The sequence below is a fragment of the Oryctolagus cuniculus genome, chromosome X, assembly GCF_051225735.1.
Source record: "Oryctolagus cuniculus isolate XC-2025 breed Fujian yellow rabbit chromosome X, ASM5122573v1, whole genome shotgun sequence".
NCBI classification, from domain to species: domain Eukaryota; kingdom Metazoa; phylum Chordata; class Mammalia; order Lagomorpha; family Leporidae; genus Oryctolagus; species Oryctolagus cuniculus.
The window spans coordinates 45,362,026-45,383,919 of NC_142888.1; the positions used below are offsets into that span (position 1 = coordinate 45,362,026).

Sequence of the window (21,894 nt, forward strand, 5' to 3'; positions counted from 1 at the left end):
AAGGACTTGGGCCATCTTCTACTGCTATCCCAGGCCACAGCAGAGAGCTAGATCAGAAGTGGAGCAGCCGGGACTCGAACTGGTGCCCATACGGGATGCTGGCACTGCCGGCGGTAGTTTTACCAGCTATGCCACAGCGCCGGCCCTTGATACTTCTTAAATATATCATCTCATTGGATCCTTATGACAATCCTAGATAGTAGGTATTAATTTTAGATCCATTTACAAGATAAAGAAACTGAGAGAATAAGTAGCATGCTAAAACTCATGCAGCTTCAAAACAAAGATTTGACTAGAAACAAGATGGCTTTGGGACCTGTATGCTCATAAAAATTTATTTATTTATTTATTTGAGAGATGGGGGAGGGCTGGAGAGAGAGGGAGAGAGGTGGAGAGAGAGAGAGAGAGATATTCCATATTCCATCTGATGGTTCACTCCCCAAATGTCCACAATGGTCTGGGATGAACTGGGCCAAAGAGCAGGAACTGGGGCCAGCACTGACTGTGACTGCACCTCTAAATTAATAAATAAATCTTTTTTTTAAAAAAGAGAGAGTAGCCTTGAACTGAGTCCGGATCTTCCGCATGTGTGGCAGGAGCCCAACCACTTGAGCCACTGCCTCTCAGGGTTCACATCAGCAGAAAGCTGCAGTCAGGAGCTGGAGCTAAGTTTTGGACCCAAGCACTCCAGTGTGGGACATAGATACCGTAACTTGTGCTCCAGCCACTAGCCGAGACACCCTTGCTTGGAAACTGTCTTAAACTACTGTGCAGTACTATCAGTCAGAATTTTGTTAATTACAGTCCACCTTCCTGTCCTGAAGAAGATACTCTGGGCTAGAAGCCTACATGCAAGCCAGTTGGTTTTTAGACCTAGCTCTGCCTCTGGAACTAAAAGGTGTCGACACGTGTAACTAGACACAAATGACCTGTCCACTCTGGGCCTTCTTTCTCTTCTGTGAAATAGAGAACTTGGACCAACTGAACTCTAAGGTCCTTCCCAGCAACTAGTCCACTGATTGGGACAATGGCCAATCCCTCCTTAAAACCAAAGTACTGTTCTTAAAGCTGTGGGGACAGTGTTCTGGAAATACCTGTGGTCTGCAGACTTCCTGGGGGAGAATTCCCCCACAGGGGAGCAGCAACTTCAATCTTAGTCTCTGTCTGACCCTTTCTCTCTCTCTAGGCATGCATATTTTAAGTCTCACTCCCTAGGTGAACAAAATGAGCCAGGCTTCTCATTGTAGAAGTAGGGTTCTGCTAGGGAACCCATAATCCTTTGCCACAATAGGAAGGCAGAATCCAGACAGGTGAATCAGCTCCATCAGTATGTTGTTCAATGGTGCCTGATGTGTGTGTGTGTGTTTTTTTTTTATTTGACAGGTAGAGTCATAAACAGTGAGAGAGAGAGAGAGAGAGAGAGACAGAGAGAAAGGTCTTCCTTCCGTTGGTTCACTCCCCAAACGGCTGCTACGGCTGGCGCTGCGCCGATCCGAAGCCAGGAGCCAGGTGCTTCCTCCTGGTCTCCCATGATGGTGCAGGCATGCAAGAACTTGGGCCATCCTCCACTGCCCTACCGGGCCACAGCAGAGAGCTGGACTGGAAGAGGAACAACCGGGACTAGAACCCGGCTCCTATATGGGATGCTGGCGCCACAGGCGGAGGATTAACCAAGTGAGCCATGACGCCAGCCCCCTGATGTGGTTTGAACAAGGTTTGGCTCTCAAACTCAAGACTTTAAACATCAAATTGCAAATTAATGATAGTAAGAATGGGGCCGGTGCTGTGGCGCAGCAGGTTAATGCCCTGGCCTCAAGCACCGGCATCCCATATGGGTGCCGGTTCAATACCCAGCTGCTCCACTTCTGATCCAGCTCTATGCTATGGCCTGGGAAAGCAGAAGATGGCCCAAGTCCTTGGGCCCCTACACCTGTGTGGGAGACCTGGAAGAAGCTCCTGGCTCCTGGCTTTGGATCGGTGCAGCCATCTGGGACCATCTGAGGAGTGAACCAGTAGATGGAAGACCTCTCTCTCTCTCTCTCTCTCTCTCTCTCTCTCTCTCTCTTCTCTCTTCTCTCTTCTCTCTGCCTCTCTTCTCTCTGTAACTCTGACTTTCAAATAAATTTTAAAACATTTATAAAAAATGATAGTAAGAGGGTGGAAGCATTCTACAATCATGCTATTTAGGAGGTGAGCCTGCTTAAGTCATAGGGGCGATGTCCTTGGAAGGTAGTTCTCATGAGAGGATTAATTATAAAAGCTGAATTGGGCCCAACCACTCTGATTCCTGACTCTTCATGTGATTCTTCCTCTATGCACACCTCACCATTTCATCTGCTGCCCTCATCAGATACCCAACCAATGGGGCTGCCCAATTTGGACTTGAACCTCCCAAAACCCGAGGCTAAATGAATGTTTCTTTCCTCCATAAGTAACTTGTCTCAGATATTCAGTGGTAGTAATGAAAATCTGACCAATGCGGTACTGTAGCCCAGGCACAGGGGCTATGACTGTTTGTGGTCCATTTGCCCATCAAACTGCAATTGGTGAGATTCTTTGCCAGAAGACAGTCATTCCAGAAGGATGCCAGAATCCAGGGTGAGTTGAATACTCCCTCTGCCCATCCAATGAATCCCCAAAGATCCTTGTACACTCTAGGCCCATCTTTTTCTTTTTTTTGGGGGGGGGGCGTCATTAATATTAGAGAAGGGAAGCCCAGTGGTTTGAGTAGACTTCTCTGTGGAAGGTCCACAATACCTTTATGCTTAAGCTTAGTCAAACTGCAGGAGACCTCGACAGACAGAGCCACTTGGAGGATATTGTGATAAGATTTTTGCAGATTTTAGGGCTGTCATGGAATGTTTCTAATTGTAGCAGTCACATGAGATCATCAGGTAGGGGTTTTCTTTTCTTACCATCTAGCAAATGGTAAAAGGGAGGCTCATTGAAGGCCAGGGAATCATGACAACTTCAAATAAAGTGAGTAGACTGGAAATGGGACTTCAAGGCAAGTTCTCTTTACAGAATAATATATTGTATTATGGTTTAACCAATGTTAAAGACAATCCGTAAACAGTAGATTCTACCAGACACACTTGATCATCTTTTTTCTTTTTAAAGATTTGTTTGTGGGGGCCTGTGCCTCCACCTGCAGGGCTGGAATCCCATATGGGTGACATTTCGAGTCCCAGCTGCTCCACTTGTGATCCAGCTCTTTGATGATGGCCTGGGAAAGCAGAGGAAGATGGCTCAAGTCCTTGGTAACCTGTACCTACATAGGAAGAGGTTCCTGGCTTTGGCCTGACCCAGCCCCAGCCATTGCAGCCATTTAGGGAGTGAACGAGTGGATGCAAGAACTTTCTCTCTCTCTCTCTCCTCCTCTATCTCTGCCTTTCAAATAAATAATAAAATTATTTATTCATGTAATTGAAAGGCAGAGTGACAGAAGGGAGAGAGGGAGAGGGGAGAGGGGAGGGGGGAGGGGGAGAGGGGAGAGGGAACATCCATTCTCCATTCTTGGTTCACTCCCCAAATGGCTGCAACAGTCAGGTCTGGGCCAAGCATAAACCAAGAGCAATGAACTCCATGTAGGTCTCCTACATTGGTGGCAATGCCCAAGTATTTGGACAATCTTCTGCTGCCTTCCTAGGCACAATAACAGGAAGCTGGATTGGAAGCAGAGCAGCTGGGACTCCAGCCAGCACTCCAATATGCAGTGCCAAAATGCCAGTTCCACCATTGATGTCTTTTGTGACCATTATTAGAATTTTCCATACAATGGCCTAGGCTCGGGGAAGGACTGAGTGGGGCACCTCAAAGAAAGCAGGGATATAGGAGTTTGGAGAGCTAGAAAAGAGGCCAGGAGGGACCAATACCATGGCATAGTAGGTTAAGCCTCTGCCTGTGGCACCAGCATCCCATTTGGGCACTGGTTTGAGTCCTAGCTGCTCCACTTCTGATCTTGCTCACTGCTAATGGCCTGGGAAAGCAGCAGAGGATAGTCCAAGTGCTTGGGTCCCTGCACCCACATGCGAGATCTGGAAGAAGCTCTTGGCTTCAGATGCACCCAACTCCAGCCATTGCAGCCATTTGGGGAGTGAAACAATGAATGGAAGATCTCGGTCTCTTTCTTTCCCCCTCTCTCTACAACTGCCTTTCGAATAAAATAAATAAATTTTTAAAAAGAAAAGAAAAGAGGCCAGGAGTGGCAGCACAAAAGGGCTTTCAGTCTTCTTGAGATAATGGTCTATTGAAGGCCTGGTTTCCTTCCTCTCCCCCCACCCAATGTAGTTTCATTGTATCTTAGCTATGGCCTCAGCACTGGCAGAAAAGTAACAACTCCTCCCACTCCTATGTGCAATCTTGTATAGTGGGCTTCTTTTGTGTGGAAGTGCGGGGACAGACGGATAGGGCTGGAATTCCCAACCACGAGGGAAGATGATTGGGAAGGTGGTAATTATTTTACTTATACATGCAGATAACAAATGGTACTGGGGTCCCACCATAGAACGTTGTACTTTAAATCATCTTTCTCCACTCCCAGAACGACCTACTAGCAAAGAGCCCCCTTCCTGTAGTGTCCACTAGCCCCGTTGGTCTTCAAGATCGACACAGAGTCCTTCATTATGCACACACATTTATTGAATTATTCTACATGCCCACAACATTGGGTACTGGGAGTTCACAGATAAATTAGGTGATCACAATAAATAAAGATCAAGGGAACAAAACACACACTCGATTCATTTAATACCACAGAACAACTTCTATTCTAGGGGTAAATAACACAGCTGGAGATTGAGTGTGATGGTGGCTAACTCTGGTACAGAAAAGTTTCACAGTAGAGATAACACTTGACAGAGGAAAAAATATTTGTTTTTTATCAAGAGGAGGAATTGAGTGGTGGAGTGGCAGTTGGGAACTGGATGAGCGGAGGTATGTATGGATAAAAGATCTAGTATCTTGGAAGTCTGAAATGAGGTAGAGGAAGCTTGAAATATGAAGAAGTATGGACTTTAGCCAATTGCAAGTTTCTGGATGGATTCTCTGATGCCAATGTAGACAACCATGACACAGAGAAGGGTCCAGGCAGCCAGTGAGTAGGCTGTAGCAATTATTTAGAGGACAGACAGTGAGGGCCAGAAAGAAGACTGTAGGGTCAGGGAGGAAAGGGCTGATAGAAGAGATATGTAGGAGGTAGCATCAACAGGACCTATTGGTGAAGATCAAATGATGGGGACCCCCTTGATGTTTAAATTGTCAAAAGGGGTATCAATATATCAAAATCCTTGAGAGCACTGGTCAGGCTCATTTTGGGACAAGTGAGGTCTCATTTGTGAGGAGAGTGCACCTGTACTGGTTCCTGAGCTGACCATGGAAAGTGAGCTAACAGGAAAGGGTACTTGAGAGGAGTTGATTGATTTTTTAAATATATATAAAGTCATGAAAATGAGATGTGAATCAGAATGGATTTCTTTGAAGTTCAGGTTACATATGTGGTAAAGGGTCCCTGGGAAGTTCAAAGTGGTTTTGGGGTGATGATAGGTTTTGGGGGAAAGAGGTCACAAGAGGGGAAAATGACTTCTGTTTCTTTCCTATTCTCATTCCTTGCATTGGTTTGACCAAATCACTGAAGTTAAATGTCATCAGCCACTTGGGGGAAGATGACAACCAATAAAGACAAGGGTGTGCTCCAGGTGTTCATGAAGGATAATCCCAAATTTCCTGGATTGGGTAGGTAGGGAGTGAGTGGGCAGGTGGCTGGGGAATGTAAATGGTAATATAAGTGGGGCACTGGGGGACAGAAGGCAGTGTGGAGGGAAAAGGATGAAATTCAAAGGAAGATTGGAGTAAAATGGTTGTTTTAGCCCTCCTAAATTATTTAGGTAGTGGGAGTAGACTATGATGGGGCTCTCCCCCAAGCTACTCATTCTAAGGAGAAAATGGACTGTTAGCCCCTCTAAAGGTCCTTATGGTCAGCTGTGATTTTAGATCGCTTAGAAGGCCACCATTGGGTAGCAGAGCGGAACAAGGCAAACCCTGAACGCAGGCATCGACTTGGGCTCTCTCTTGCTCTGCTTTCTGAGCAGGTGCCTGCGAGGGCTCCTTGGCCTGTTTCATCTACCTCTTCTTGGAGGAGACTATTTGGTGCCTCAGACTCATCTCTAATGACGAGATGCTCATTTTTGCCCTGACCTGGGGGGTGAGAACAATGTAAATGTTTGTGTTTTCGTGCTTGGCTTGATTCCTTGGGGCGAACCATGCATTCTGATGGTGAGAGGGCAGTGCTCGCTGGCACAGCCTGTACCTTGGATGGTTCACCCAGTTTATGCTGTACATCAGCTGGCTTGACTTGGGCTTCAAGCTCTTTGGCTTGTTCTTTAGTGGACTTGGCCTGTGCCTGACCCAACTCAGTCTGTACCATATCTGCTTCACCCTGAATCTTGGCTGCTTCAGCCTGCTTCTTTTTTGGAACTTCACTCATCTTAACCTGCACCTCTGCCTGCACCTCCTCTGGCTCAGCTTCTTCCCTGCATGGTTTGGCTGGATCTTTGGCTGGCTTGGCCTGTTCCTTGCATGCATCCACCTGCTCCTTAGCTGCTTCTGCCTGCACCTCAACCTGCTCCTGACCTGGTGTGGCCTGTGCCTCAATTTGCTCTTTGGCTGGCTCATCCTGTACTTCTTTCTGCACTTCAGGTAGTTTGACTTGTGCCTCAGCCTGCACCTGGGATGGTACAGAACAGACCTCAGTGAGTTCATTTTGCATCCCAGATTGCACGGCCTGCACCTCAGCCTGTTCATTGGCAGTTTGGGATTGCTTCTCAGTTGGTTTGGTGTGCTGCTTGGCAGGTTCAGGGTGCTTCTCAGCTGGTTCATCCTGTGTTATTACCTGTTCCTTAGCCGGCTCCTGGGCTGGTTTGGCCTGTGCTCCAGCAGGTTCTGCTTGCTTCTTGGCAGATTCCACGTGTGCCTCAGTCTGCTCTTCTTCTTGCTCCTTAGCTTTCCAGGCTTGCTCATCAGGCTCTTTAGCCTGCTCCTCGTCTGCTTCGCCCTGTGCTTCAGCTTGTACCTCCAACAGTTCAGAACGTACCCCAGTGTGCTCAGCTTGCACCTTGGTTGACTCAGGTTGTGTCTCAGCTGGTTCAGCCAGTGTCAGGGCTATCTTGGTCTTTATCTTTGGTGGCCTTGCCTGTGCTTTAACTGGTTCAGTCAGTGCCAGGCCCAGTTTGACTTTTGCCTTGGGCGATTTGGTAGGTACCTCAGGCAGTTCAGGAAGTGCCAGAGCCAGCTTGACTCTTGCCTTGGGTGACTTTGCCTGCACCTCAAGTGGTTCAGCTAGTGCCACAGTCATCTTGGATTTTGCCTTGGCCTTTGCCTTGGCTGGCTGCACCTTTGCCTTGGCCAGCTTGGCCTGCACCTGGGCCAGCATGGCCTTTGCATCAACTGGTTCAACCTGTGCTTTCACAGGCTGTATTCGTCCTTTGGCTTTTTCCTGGGCAAGTTCAGTCTGTGCTTCTGTGGACTGGGCCTGATTCTTGATCTTCCCCTGGGCAGGTTTGGTCTGTGTCTCTTCCAGGACAGACAAGGCCTCCTCTTCAACCTCCTTCTGGGCTTCTGCTTCTTTGTCTCCATCCTTCTGAAACTGAAACTCATAAAATCCTTTTATGGTCTTCAGCACTGCAAATAAAGATTCAGGCAGAATGGGTTAGTGAGAAGGAGGAAGCAGCAGATGGGAAGCAACAGAGGAGCCACAATGGCTTCTCCAACAAGAAAGGTGGTGCAGGCTTTGCCTGCATAGTCTTTGCCACCATTTGCCCCAGTGCATGCAGCAGTAAATCCTTCCTCCAGACTCCTATCTATTATTCTCTTAGTACTCCCAGGCATAGCTAAGCTAGAAGGGGATCTTAGAAACCAATGCTTCCCCTGTTGTGGATGCCAACCCAGACATCTAAGAGCAGTAGGGGGTGGGGAGCAATTTCCAATATTGTAAGAAGCGGAAATTGTACATTTGCCCACAATAAGACTGCACCACAGCTTCATTCAAATAATAATTCTTTTTTGTCTAGGAAGCACAGGTTATCTTATGCTGATCAGAGGCTCTGACTGGCAGTTATATGTCTTTGAGTAATGAAACAGTGGAAAATTGGATTACAAATAAATATAGCTTCGTTGGGAGACAAAATCTTCCCAAACATAAATCCTAGTAGAGAGAAAATGATGATAGGGTCCTGAGTGGCAGAGAGGTAGGAGTTCACAGGTGTGGGCCCACCCATCCAGTCTGTGAAGAGGAAATGATAGCCAAAAAGCCTGGAATGGTTGTTGAATTCACTTAAGTTTGCACATTAAACCCATAGCACAGTAAAGCCAAAGTAAGTATCATCAGTAGTCATAGTATAGCCTCAGAAGCTTTGCTTCCAACAACATTACACACAGATGCCTAAGAAAGCAATGCAGGCCAGCACCACGGCTCACTAGGCTAATCCTCCGCCTTGCGGCGCCAGCACCCCAGGTTCTAGTCCCGGTTGGGGCACCGGATTTTGTCCCAGTTGCTCCTCTTCCAGTCCAGCTCTCTGCTGTGACCCAGGAAGGCAGTGGAGGATGGCCCAAGTGCTTGGGCCCCTGCACCCGCGTGGGAGACCAGCAGAAAGCACCTGGCTCCTGGCTTTGGATCAGCGCAGCGCGCCGGCCGTAGCAGCCATTTGGGGAGTGAGCCAGTGGAGGGAAGACCTTTCTCTCTGTCTCTCTCTCTCACTAACTCTGCCTGTCAAAAAGAAAGAAAGAAAGAAAGAAAGAAAGAACGAACGAACGAGAGAGAGAGAAAGAAAGAGAGAGAAAAGAAAGAGAAAAGAAAGAAAGCAAGCAATGCAAAGCAGAGTTATTAAGGTTGAAGATTCCAACCCATGGAGTCACCTGCCTACCTTCCTATGGCCCCTCACTGTGCATAAAGTACTTCTGAGGAGCTCAGGGTAATGAGAGTACAGTTAAAAACCATGAGCTGGGGCCAGCGCTGTGGCACAGTGGGTTAAAGCCCTGGCCTGAGGTGCCGGCATCCCGTATGGGCACTGGTTCAGGTCCCGGCTGCTCCACTTCCAATTCAGCTTTCTGCTGTGGCCTGGGAAAGCAGTAGATGCCCCAAGTCATTTGGGCCCCTGCACCCACATGAGAGACCTGGAGGAGGCTCCTGGCTCCTGGCTTCCGATCGGCACAGCTCCAGTCGTTGCGGCCAACTGGGGAGTGAACCAGTGGATGGAAGACCTCTCTCTCTCTCTCTCTGCCTCTCCTTCTCTCTATGTGTAACTCTTTCAAATAAATAAATACATCTTTAAAAAAAAAACCATGAGCTATGGCTCAAGTTGCCCTGCTAACTGGTGATACAAGCCCAGAGGTGCTTATATTGCTTTAGAGACAGAGCTAGATCTAGTACCCATCTCCTCAGTTCAGTGGTTTCCTCCTGCCCCACTGCTTTTTCACTATAGATCACCTTGCCTGTCAGTTAGATATGATCAAGACTATGGGCAGCCTGACCTTCCAGATTCCCCAATGAATAGGCCAAAGCTTGAATGCCTAAAATAGTGGACCTCAGATACTACCTGAGTTTGCTTAACCCCCACCCAACCTCCCAGCAGTGAGAGGACTTGCAGTGAAGGGAACCTGTTTTGAAATTGGGGAGGGGCCGGCACTGTGGCACAGCAGGTTAAAGCCCCGGCCTGCAGCATTGGCATCTCACATGGGCACCAGTTTTAGTCCCAGCTGCTCCATTTCTGATCCAGCTCCCTGCTAATGCAGCTGGGAAAGTAGCAGAGGATGGCCTGAGTCCTTGGGTCCCTGCACCCACATGGGAGACCCAGAAGAAGCTCCTGGCTCCTGGCCTCAGATCAGCCCAGCCTCTGCCATGGCAGCCGTTTGGGGAGTGAACCAGAGGATGGAAGACCTTTCTCTCTCTGGCTCTGCCTCTCTCTGTAACTCTGTCTTTCAAATAAATAACATAAATCTTAAAAGAAATTGCTTGAGAGTCAGGAAGTGAAGATATCTTCCTAGCAGTAGCTTCTACTGGTTTTTGACTTTCACTCCTTTCTAGAAACTTCTGAAGCTTTCAGAAGCCTGACCCAGTCAACCTCCACAACATTTTGCCTTCTTGGTTGTCTTTCGTTTAATCCTCCAATCAAACTGATAGCTTTCTCAGAGCAAAGAAAATGGTTGTTTTATTTCTACACCCTTGATACTTGACCCATCATGGATAGATTTTAACAAGTGTTTCTTTTCTAGAACTCAACTCTCACTACTCATATATGGTGGCAAGATGGAGATTATTATTCACAATCTCCAGATGAGCAAACTTCAATTCCAATAAGAAGAGAGTTGTTTACAAGTAAACAAAAAAAGTAAAGATATTTCTGATATGATCTCCAGGTAACACTGGCATTCACACTGGATGTTGGTAAAAACTGAGAAATTTCTAGGAAACAGAGGGCAGAGCCACAGTGTAGTAGGAAGAGAGAACTATGAAAGTACAGCAGTGAACTAACTTTGAGTATTGGCATGGGTATGGGGGAGAACAATGGATAAAATGGGAGAGGCCCTGGTGCTGGAGCCTGAGGCTGTGTTTGCATTGCATCCTCATGACCTCTCACCAGTCTCCCATCACAGGGTAAATATTTTGTTAGTGACATTCAGTCTTTGCAAAACATGCTGTCTCAGAAAATATAAATGATAAGAGCACATTGGGACAGCAGATGCAGAGCCACCTAGCACACTGGTGGATAATTTTTTACTATTAATTCTATGCAATAACCCACAGAAGATATTTACCTTCGAATGACCAATGGAAAGAGGGAGATTCAGATGATCTGAAATTTTAAGCCTCTGTTGCCAGTGATCCTTGGCTGTTTTTCAGGAATATGTGTAGTACAATGTATTGGCTTCTACTGGCTGGGAGGAGTAGGAGGAAGGCTAATAAGGGCTTATTTGCTATTTATTGGGCCCACAAAGAACCAGGGTTCTTTGTGTTTGTGAGCCTCAGCATGTGTAATGACTGGAATTCTAGCCTCAATTCTCTGTTTGTTCATTATTTTGATGGCTATGGGAACAATGTGTCTTCAAGGCTGTCTCTCTGATCTTTTCTATCTTCTCTCTGGGTCTCTTTATCGCTTCTGGCTTCATACCTAATATCCCAATAGCTTGGCTTCCTTGTTCACAGCAAAGAGTAAGGTACCCCCCTCCTCTTTGTGCTCTCACATTTAGTTGGGCTCAGGGAAGCCCTTATGGGAGGCTTTTACATGAAGGAGATTCAATAGGCCTTATGTCCTTTCTTCTCCTGTTTTCCACATTACAAGGATCTCTTCTGTTATCACCTTCTCTGTCATTTCCATTACTTACCCAAATCCCTCAGACACTCCTTCTGGCTTCTGAAAATGCCCTCCTTACCTCTCCCTGTATAGCCAAAAGAGAGATTAAGGATATTTTTCCTGATTCATCCCTCTAAATTCAAGTACTCCTGGAGAGACGCCCTTTCTACCAGAAACTTCCAGTCATTATGGAGGAAGTCACTTTGCCATCATTATTCGATGCAAGTCCCAGAAACCAGGAAGAAACAGTGAGACCTCAAAAACTTCTGAAATAGCTCAAAAGAATTCTAGTTTTGCAGCAAAGATCCAAACTGAGGCAGCAACCCAACTGAACCAAGCACCAATGTTATTGGCTCCTGATCTGTTCTCTGCATCATTTCCGCTTCTCCTTCTATGGCCCTCATTCCTCCTTCTTATCAGATGACAATTTCATTCATAGTACCTTGGGTTTCATGAAAGGTTTCGGCTACCTGATACCTTAGGGTCTCACTAGTACTGGACTAAATCAAGAATCATCTGGCTCTCCACAACAGGGATGAGAGCAGGGATTGACTTAAGTAAGAAAAAGCACACATGCTGGAAGCACTCTTGATCCAGTTCATGTGGACAGTAGTATAGAAAATACTATTAAGGAAGGCTAGGGATGTCACTGTTGGCTCAGAGTCACACGACTCCATTTTGGGAGTCACATCTGTAGGCTCCAGAGGCCTGTCTTGTCTATAGCACACTACATCATCTGAGAGTGAGTGCTTGGTTCTTCAGGGCATCTAAGTCTTGATCCTAACCTTCCCCTACCCAGGGGCCAAACAGCAAGTGTTCTGAGTGCAGTTATGTCCTTCCTTGTCCAGGCATTCTACTTCAAAAGCAGTCCCTGTTTTGATTAATTTCTCAGGCATCTCCAGATGGGTTTTCTGCTGCTTTCTGGGTGTCCTTCTGGGCTAATCAACTACAGTCAGGTGACTTGGTTACAGAAGCCCCTTCAAAAATATTCTTTTAGTTCTTCACTACTTCTATTTAGTGGATGTGTGGGTGCTCAGCATACTCTAGGCTTCCATAGTCTTCTCACTGTGGGACTGATACCATCTTCAGCTTCCTCAGGACACAGTTACAGTTTCAAAGGCAGGTAGGCCCTGGGAACAATAATAGTTGCTGGTCCCTCTCAGATGGATGGCATGCTTGACAGAACTGAGAAGATGAGACATTGACCCTGGTTGGTATGTCTAACTTGAAGAGCAAGGTAAGTATAGCCATAGAGATGACGAAAGATGGCCCAGACCACTAGGAACAAGAGCTGTCTGGGGGTTAATTAGGAAGGTAAAAGGGACTGAGGAGGTTGACAGGTAATATTGCTCTCTGTGGACATCCCCAGATAACTTAATGTGGGCCACCTTCTGGAGAAGCATGGAATCCAAGCCCTTGTCTAGGAACTTGTGGTGCTATAGTAGTTGCCACAGAGGCAATCATATGAAAGGTATGTGGAGTCCAAGTGAGGGTGGCATCAGAACTGGAGGAGTAAACCATGAGATTTTGTCAGAACCAGGGTATTGGGTTCAGTGATATACTGGGTATAGGCAGGCAAAAGCATGTTTCAGGTCCTGCCCACACTGCTAAGCAAGCCTCCAAGCACTATTAATATCTCTCTCTTTCTTGGGTTCCAGTATGCCCCCGTCCCACCATGACCTCTGCTTTGTGGGCTAGGCCAACCGCACAGAGCTAAGTGCATCCCATAAATCATGAGACATAATACATTCCAAGTCTGTGGGAGGAAGAAGTGAGGAAGAGATAAAGACACTGAGGGACAGGGTCATGGTCTCCCTGGAGGGAGATGGCACTTCCTGGGCACTGGAACTAACCATTGATTTTCTGGGTGAGTTAAGTTTCCTTTCTTCCTAGAAACTCTAAGGAAATTCCCAGCTCTAAACTTCTCTGGAATAATAGGTCTGTGAGACATAGGCTCTAACTCCTTGAAGGGTCGGCTTTTTCCCAAAGCTGTGTGTATATCTTTTTCAATAAGCCCTAACCTTTGTTCAGTTCAGCAAAATACACACACAAAAAAGATAGTGGTATAACTGGGTATGGGAGCCTAAAGTCCAGCCCTTGTGATGATAACCCTTTCTCTTCTTCACTCAGAATAGCATCTGATACATGCATGAAAGGAGGAGAAAGGAGACAATTCTCTTTCCACTAAGCCCCTTCTAGCACCCAGGCTACATCAGCTACTTTATTCTCATTCAATTAAAAATGCTCACACCTCAGCATTAGCATCTTTCTCCTAATTTCTCAGACAAGGATACCTAGGCTCAGTGAGGTGATGTCACTTGCCCTAGGTAACATACTCAGGAGGTTTCAGAGCTGGAGTTCAAATCCAGACCATGTTCTGAATGATGTACCAGAAAGGGAAGTAGAGCATAGTGACTATTAGGGCAAAATCAAGCGTGGGTATCACAGCATAAGGATGAGACCACAGAAAAGGGAGAAGCTGAGCTGAGAAGGCAAATTTACAAGTTCTAATAGGCATAGGTTAAATGGGAATGGGACTTAATGGTTCAGGACGTACAAGTGTATCTCAAAAGGTCTGTGGAAAAGTGGAATGAAAATCCAAGTTTATTTTGGTAGAAAAATTTGTGAAATGTCTGTATAGTGTTTTCATAATACACATTTCCATGAACATATTTAAGACCCTTCATGTGTATGGATTTCAAACATTTTTGCACCAAAATAAACTTATCTTCTGATTTCATTTTCCATGATGTTTTTGAAGCCTCTGCTCCCTGTGATATCTATGCTGCTTTAGTTTGTGCTTATGTGGGCATGTCTATGTGTTGAGAAGATGAACTCTATAGCCTTTTCTACTCCCAGGACCAGCCATGGTCAGAAATAAGAGCCATTTCTGAGGCACCCGGGCTGACCACCAGCTGATGACACTCTGCTACCAGCACTCCCTCAGCTGTTGCCCGTAGTTCCCAGCAGAAACAAATAGAGCCTGTTCTACTCATGCTTCCCTGCCTGTTGGAGCAGCGTCCTTTGCAAAGTTATGCCTTTGCTTATCTGTGTTACAGCACTTCTCATCACTTCCTTTAGGAAGAAGCAAAATGAGTAGGGATGGGGCTAAAATGCCTTCTCTGGGACACACATTCCCTCCACATATCAAATCACCATGCAATTCCATTTTGGGTGGTAGTTGTGCTTTTTCCCAATTGCTCACATGTCAGAAGCAAAGGCTCAGCAGAGAGAAGGGCCTTTCCCAACACCGTAGAGTGATGAAGCTGGTGTTAGCACTCAGTTCTGCTCTCCTTGATCTCAGTCTAGCATATTTTTTCAGTGCACCATGCATTGAAGATAAAGTTCCCTGGCCCTGAGGGATACTGAGCTTCTCTTTTACCTGGTTTATCTTCAGCACCACTGGCACTTTCAGCTTGAGCTCTCAGTAACAGCACAGGGATATCTTCTCCAAAGATTTCAGGAGTATTTTCAATCAGGAACTGAACCAGCTGGGTCACCTGAGGGCAAGGCCTGTGGTCAGAGGATAGGCCTGGAAGGGAGCCCGACTGTGAGGAGCTGCTCAAGAATTAAGGACCGCTTGTCTCCTCTCAGGTAAAATCCAAGCCCCTTAGATACCAGGCAAAAGAACCAGAAAAGGGTTTTTCAGCAGCTGTGTGAAATTTCAAACACTCTTACTATTCCAATTTGACATGAAAAGAGAGACAGGAAAATTAAATGACTTATCCAAGGTCACACAGCCAGTCAGTAGTTGGCTCATTTTGTTCTACAACAATTATCCCTCCACGTGTCAAATATGCACAGGGTGCTTGCTCTGTGCTTGGTGCAAGGTGAGGGTTTGGGGAGCCAAAGAAACAAAAGCAGGATTCTTGGCTTCGGGAAATTAACAATCTGGTAGGTGAGCCAAAAATAATCATCTTCCTTTTTACTTGTTCGGCACTTTAGAGTTTCAAAGCCCTTTTATAGCTGCATTCTCTTTTTTCCCATGATAAACGCTAATGTAAGGAGCATTTCAGAGAGAGAGAGAGAGAAAGAAAGAGAGAGAAATTATGGCTCAGTAAGGTCTCCTGACTTTCAGAACTCACACAGTAAGTGATGAATTTCCAGGATGCTTCCCAGGCCCAGCCTGTGCTCTGTTCCTGACATGGGGCTGGGCAAGGTTTGTAAATAGAAAGATGCCTTATGGAGGCCAATGAGGAGAGAAGCAGTGGATGCCTTACCTTGCCCATGTTCCGGCTCTCATCCTCTGGTCTTTTAGGGTTGGGCAACCACAGCATGTTGGGTGCAACACACAGAGCGAGGTTGAACGCTGTCATCTGGTTCTCCTCAGAGTTGGCCACAATGTGATCCAGGACACCAAAGAGGTACTTTAGCAGCAGGCGATTGCCTTCAGGAAGCTGAGCTACCAGTCTGACAAGTGGATGAGTTATGATACCCAGAGGATGGGGGACAATCCAAGAAAGCACAATTTCCTCTGTGTGTGTGTATGTGTGTGTGTGTGTATGTGCACACATGTGTGTGGGTCTTTGCATGTTGGGAGGCAGGGACAACTTTGTTAAGCCTTTTCTCCTTGTTTGGCTAATTTTGTCAGAGCACTATTAATAACTGGAACCTTAGAGAATCTCCTCACTCTCCTTCTATGCAGGAAAAGGACATTGGAATCCAAAGCAGGGAAGTCACTTGACTAAGGGCACACAACTACTTGGGGCAGAGCTTGAAGTGGAACCACGTATGCTACATGAAGAGCCCTGGTTGGAGAATATCTGAATTACTGAGAACTGACATTCCTTCTCCTTTTCTTCCTTTCTTCATCTGCATAACTCTTGACCTTCCCCAAGTCCCAGGGTGGAGCCTTGAACAAGGGGTCTTACCTCTGGAGAGAATGGACTTTCTGCTGTTTAGTGCGCCCCTGCATGGCTGTCATCCACTGGCTATGCATGCCTGAGGACAGCACGCTGTCAGGTATGTTGCGCAGGAATTCCTGAATGAAAATTCACTCTTAGAAAATATATATCTTCTTGATGCAGGCCCACAACCACTAAAGGAACAGCTAATGAATAAATGGATGCCCTTCTAGCCCGTGATACCCCCTGCCATGGTTACCGCCAAGGATTCCCACCCTCTACCACCTGAGTTTCTGAGGCTTGGTTCAGGCAACAGTTGTGACCTACATGAGCAGCTTTTATGAGGTTCAGGGCCAAGTGCCTGGAAGTAACGGGTGTCTTGGTTTCTTGCTGGCATTCCTTTTTTTTTTTTTTTTTTGACAGGCAGAGTGGACAGAGAGAGAGACAGAGAGAAAGGTCTTCCTTTTTCTGTTGGTTCACCCGCCAACGGCTGCTGCGGCCAGCGCTTTGCGGCCGGTGCACTGTGCTGATCTGAAGCCAGGAGCCAGGTGCTTCTCCTGGTCTGCCATGCGGGTGCAGGGCCCAAGCACTTGGGCCATCGTCCACTGCACTTCTGGGCCATAGCAGAGAGCTGGCCTGGAAGAGGGGCAACCGGGACAGAACTGGCGCCCCAAATGGGACTAGAACCCGGTGTGCCAGCGCCGCAGGCAGAGGATTAGCCTATTGAGCCGCGGCGCCTGCCCAATGGCATTCCTTTGAATGTTGGAGTGGACCACATATCCGTAAAAGAGACTTACAGTCAAGACAGATGCAGACACGAACACTGACTCTCCAGCCATCGATACGGGGGCCCCAGAATTCAGCTTCTCCTTTATCTCCTTACAAGTTTTGGCATTGGCTGAGCGGCGGAAAATGCCAGGAGTGGTTGGACCCTCCTTGTATAAGAGCATCAGCATGTCCTAGAAAGATCCCAAAATGTCTGGCTGGGGCCCTCAATGCCCTCTAACCCAATTCCCAAGGTTTCCTGGGGCATGAGAATACACTTGCCCTAACCTTCCCAGACCCCCATATACCTTCTCTACATTATAGGGAACCCTAGACAAGTCTCTTACACTCTGCAGAACACTACTTCCTAACATCCCAGACAAGTTTCTCTGTCTTGGTTTGACCAGTATAAGGAATAGTGTGGTGATTAGGGAATACTGACAATCTCCATCAGAGCACATGCTAAAAGAAGTTGCCTGTCACATCTAAGCATTAGTTGGATGTTAAGTCAAGCTGGAGAGCTCTCAGCTAAGAAGATGGGTATGTCCTGCTGGGGCAAAGCCATTGGATAAGGCACCAGAGTGGGATGTGGGGGGGAGTTTGGATGCCCTGTTAGGATGGGGTAGCCTTCCCTGTAAAGCAGAAAGAAGATGTATAAAGCAACTGAGCCTTTATCTAAAATAGCTTTGGAATCTTGAGGGTTGCCTAGGTCCAACCTTTGGGTTGTATCTTTTACACTGGCAACTAAAAGTGACTTACCATGATAGGCTTGGGAAGGCAGCCTGATCTGCACAGTGTGGATAGATCCAGGCCAAAGAGCTTGTGATCAGGCTCTTCTTCTGGTGATTGCACCATGGAACTTTCTAAGGTTAGACTTGCATTTTTCTGCAGGGCCCAGTACAACAGAGATTTCCTTTTCTTCAGGCTTTTCTTCTCACTAAGTTCTATGGGTGGGAAGGGGGTGGGGTGAAGAGTTACAATTAGGTCATGTAGGATTGGTATTTTACCCCCCCCCGACACAAGACATTGGAGGGGTTTGGTGACGGATACTGGGCACTATGTGGGCACTATGGGGATAAGGACAGAGGCTGGAGACACCAAAGAGGAAAGAGCCAGGGAGGATGTAGTATAAAGTGAAATAAATGAGAGTGCTTCAAAAAGTTTGTGGAAAATGGACTTAACAGATAAATTTAGGTTGGTGCAAAAAATGTGAAATGCCTGCTCCTACTTGGTCTTTGTCCCCAGTTCCTTTCATAAAGTCCCTAAAACCCCTGGAATTTTCTGAGTGATAGAAGTGTCTCTTGCTTTTCAGAATCAGTCCATTTTGATAACTATGAGTTCATGCTTACAAGATGACTTAGGGTGGGTCCCTTAGATAGGTTCAGCATGGGGCTGGTCACCAGAAGGACCAAAGGATTACAGGATTAGAGGGTTGGAACTTTCAGCCCTACCCATTTGCCTCTGGAAAGGGGAAAGGGGGGGACTAGAAATCCAGCTCTATTTAAAAAACTATTGAACGAAGATTGATTGACCTTACTAGTTTACAAACACGTGAAGGTGCTAGGCCCAGATAGGGCATAGAAGCTTCACATCCTCTACTCCATACCTCACCTTTTGTATTTCTGCAACTGTATCCCTTATCATATTCTTATTTTTTTTTAAAAAAAAGTTTTGTTTATTTTATTTGAAGGACAGAGTTGCAGAGAGAGAAAGGAGAGAGAGAGAGAGAGGTCTTCCTCTGGGTCTCCCACTATGAGTGCAGGGGTCCAAGGACTTGGACCATCCTCTGCCGCTTTTCCAGGCACGTTAGCAGGGAGCTGGATCAGAAGTGGACTAGCTGGCACTCAAACTGGCACCCATCTGGGATGATGGCACTGCAGGTGGTGGCTTTACCTGATACACCACAGCGCTGGCCCCTATAATATTATTTATAATAAACTGGCAAATGTAAGTAAGTGTTTGCCTGAGGTTTGTGAGCCATCCTTGCAATTTAATTGGATACAAGGAGGGGGTCGTAGGAACACGTTTGTATCCACTTGATCAGAAATACAGGTTACAACCTGGGAATGTATTTGGATCCTAGTTGGGCAGTCTTGTGGGACTGAGACCTTAACTTGTGAGCTTTGACACTACCTTCAGGTAGAAAGAATTGAATGATAGGACACCCGGTCAGTATTGGCTGGAGAATTACTTGATGTGTGGTGAAAACACCCACACCTCCGGTCACAAAAACATGCTGTGAGTGTGTTGAGTAGTGAGTAGAGAGGAAAAAAAATGTGTTTATTTCCCTACATAGAGCGTCTGGATCAAAGAGCCCACATATTGTTTCTGGATTCCCAGAGGCCACACAGAGCTTGATACCAGGGACCCAGCTCTTACCTCTTTCCAGTACACTGGGTAGTTCACTCTTGTGCTTCAATATAAATTTATACTGTTTCTTCTCAGGCACCTTGTTGAGAGATGTGGGGTCAGGGCAGTCCTCAGTGGTCCTGAGGGTGGTATGCTGGGGCGTATGGCGCAGGTTGGTTTGGGCAATGCTGTATAGGCTCTCATGGCCTAGAAAGAAAAGAGAGACACATACCCTTTGCCCCAGCAGTCCTTGCTTACCCACTGTTTCTTTCCAGTATTTTCCCTACCCCATTCAAACTTTGGTGGAAGGATTTTCTCTAGGGAGGAAGTGGCTGAGAGATTTCAATTCATTTGTCCTCTCTGATCAATGGGTAACAACTATCTGAAGGTCTGGAGAAGGATTCTGAAGTTGTGTACAGACGCAAAGGGAAATAGCACTATGATCTGTGATTTCTGCCATTAGTAGGGGGGGCATGGGAACTCATTCTGCACATCTGCCAGTCTAGATCTAAAGGATCTTTACAAGATGTAGATATCAAGGCTTTTTTGGTGCTCAATTCCTTGTGTATCTAATGGTATGTGTATTAACCTTTCTGGGCCCACAGTTCCCTTTCAAAACCTTAGAGCTGTAAGTCAGGTTGTGCTAAGCCCTGAGAGATAACCTCAGTGGGCTCTAGCTGTAAATATGCCAGAGAACACAAAGAATAACATTTTTTACAGAGTCCCAGAACAGAGACTAGATCTGGGATTATTATTATCTGGAATTATTTAGCTTGGTTTAGAGAAGTTTATGGCAACAGAGTTTGTTTTTTGGGCTGGCTCTTCTCTTGCCCTGTCTTGGTTTCCCTTTTGTGGCCACCTTCCAGTTGGCCAGAATGCAGCTGATTCAGGGGATTTATTGGTTGATCCCATAATTTGGGTTTCTGGAATGAGGAAAGACTAGTGTGGTTCCTTTTCATGTCACTTGTTTTCAGTGGTTTCAAAGATTATTCCACAAACTGTGTTTGATAAACAGCAGTAGCCTCCAGGATTCTCAGTTAAATGAATTGGGAAATACTGCATTCTTTACAGGTCCCCTTGGCACACATGTTACTACATTCATGGCTCAGTGAGTCCTACAGAAAAGAAACCAATTCCACTGTCTTAAACCATAAGCTCTGAATTCACTTGGCCACTGAACAACTCCCCATCCCCTTACCCACAAAACAACAAGGAACATCTGTAGAAACTTATTCTTTGGAAGTTGGCTCGGGAAAAACTTATTTTAAACAAAGTTAATGGTCAGGGAATCTTCTGGATATCTGTCTTTAATCCCGGCCACTAGAATGTAAACCCATTTCTCTTTGTCCTGAACATGGCTTAGTCTTTCAGACGCCCAGTGTATGAACCTTGCATCTCCCTGTATTTGCAGACCACTCTATGGCCTCCTCTCCCAAAGCACCTCTCTTATGTTTAAGTCAGTGATAATTGCATCCAGGAGTCTACTGAACATAGACCTTAGGCTGCCAAGAACTACAGAGTAAGATGGAACCTGGCTCAAACCCTCAGAGAACTGAGACCTTACCAATGAGTGGATAAGACAGGGCCTCCTTTGATGAATTCACCCACAGCAGGAAATCACTGGTTTGGCCCTAAGGAAGGACAAGGGCAAGATGATAATGTGAAGGGGAGGTACGTGTAAATACATCAGGCTGGAGCATGTCAGGTGTGCCCTCTCTTCAGCTTCCAAAACCTTCACAGGCCCTGATGGTGCCTGGGAAAAGCACTCATGCTTCTCCCACATCCTTCCCCACAAAGCTCTGAAGACTGCAGGAGTCTTCAGGGAGGACACTGAACCAAGGTCACCAGAGAAGATCAGGGTTGCGCCTGGGGGACCACTAAGGAAACCAAGGCAGGGTAGGGCTGGGGTAGGAGCAGGGCAATATTCAAGTTTAGGGCCAAGAATAATATTGAGAGGACATGGACTTAGATAATTCCCCTGAGATAAGTGGGAGAAGGGTCTGGGAACATTCTGAGAAGGGAGGGCCCAGGCAATATTGAATTAATGTTGCTCTAACAAAGCACCACAAATTCAGTGGTTTAAAACAATGTAAATGCATTCTCTTACAGTTCTGGAGGTCAGAAGTCTAAAAAGGTTGGGAAGAGCTGCACTCCTTCTGGAGGCTCTAGGGTAGAATCCATGTCCTTGCCTTTTCCAGCTTTGAGAAGATGCCTACATTCCTTGGTTGGTGGCCCCTTCCTTAATCATCAAAGTCAGCATCATAGCCATAACATTTTCCAATCTCTCTTCTCTATCTCTCTGTTTACATCTTCATACTATTTTTTTCTCACTTTGATTCTCTTGCCTCCCACTTACAAGGAACTTTATGATTACATTGGGCCCACCCAGACCACCCCCTTATTGTAAGAAGTTAATTTAATCACACCTGTGAAGTCTCTTTTGCCACCATGCAGGGTAACATTTTTTTTGTTGTTGTTATTGTTTGTTTGTTTTTGTTTTTTTTGTTTGTTTTGATTTATTTATTTGAAAGGCAGAGTTAGAGTTAGAGTTAGAGGCAGAGGCAGAGAGAGAGAACTCTTCCATCTACTGG

General features: G+C 46.3%; 1 protein-coding gene across 1 annotated transcript; it reads right to left on the minus strand.

Annotated features, from left to right (window-relative positions):
- Positions 1–4,628: 4,628 nt before the first annotated feature.
- LOC138847580 (uncharacterized) lies at positions 4,629–16,301 on the minus strand. Its single transcript, XM_070066731.2, has 3 exons — positions 15,566–16,301; positions 14,728–14,845; positions 4,629–7,677 (listed from the first exon to the last, which is right to left on the minus strand). The coding sequence occupies exons 1-3, from the start codon at positions 15,875–15,877 to the stop codon at positions 5,960–5,962; spliced, it is 2,148 nt and encodes a 715-aa protein (XP_069922832.1). The 5' UTR covers positions 15,878–16,301; the 3' UTR covers positions 4,629–5,959.
- Positions 16,302–21,894: the final 5,593 nt, after the last annotated feature.

What these genes read in the sequence shown, in the direction of transcription:
- LOC138847580 (XM_070066731.2), bottom strand. Translation starts at nt 15,877, where the DNA reads ATGCAAAGACCCACACACATGTGTGCACATACACACACACACACATAC. An exon ending in AGAGCCGGAACATGGGCAAG is followed by an intron (nt 14,846 to 15,565) that starts GTAAGGCATCCA and finishes CCTTGCCCTCAG; the next exon opens with GTGACCCAGCTGGTTCAGTT. An exon ending in TGGTGCTGAAGATAAACCAG is followed by an intron (nt 7,678 to 14,727) that starts GTAAAAGAGAAG and finishes CTTTATTTGCAG; the next exon opens with TGCTGAAGACCATAAAAGGA.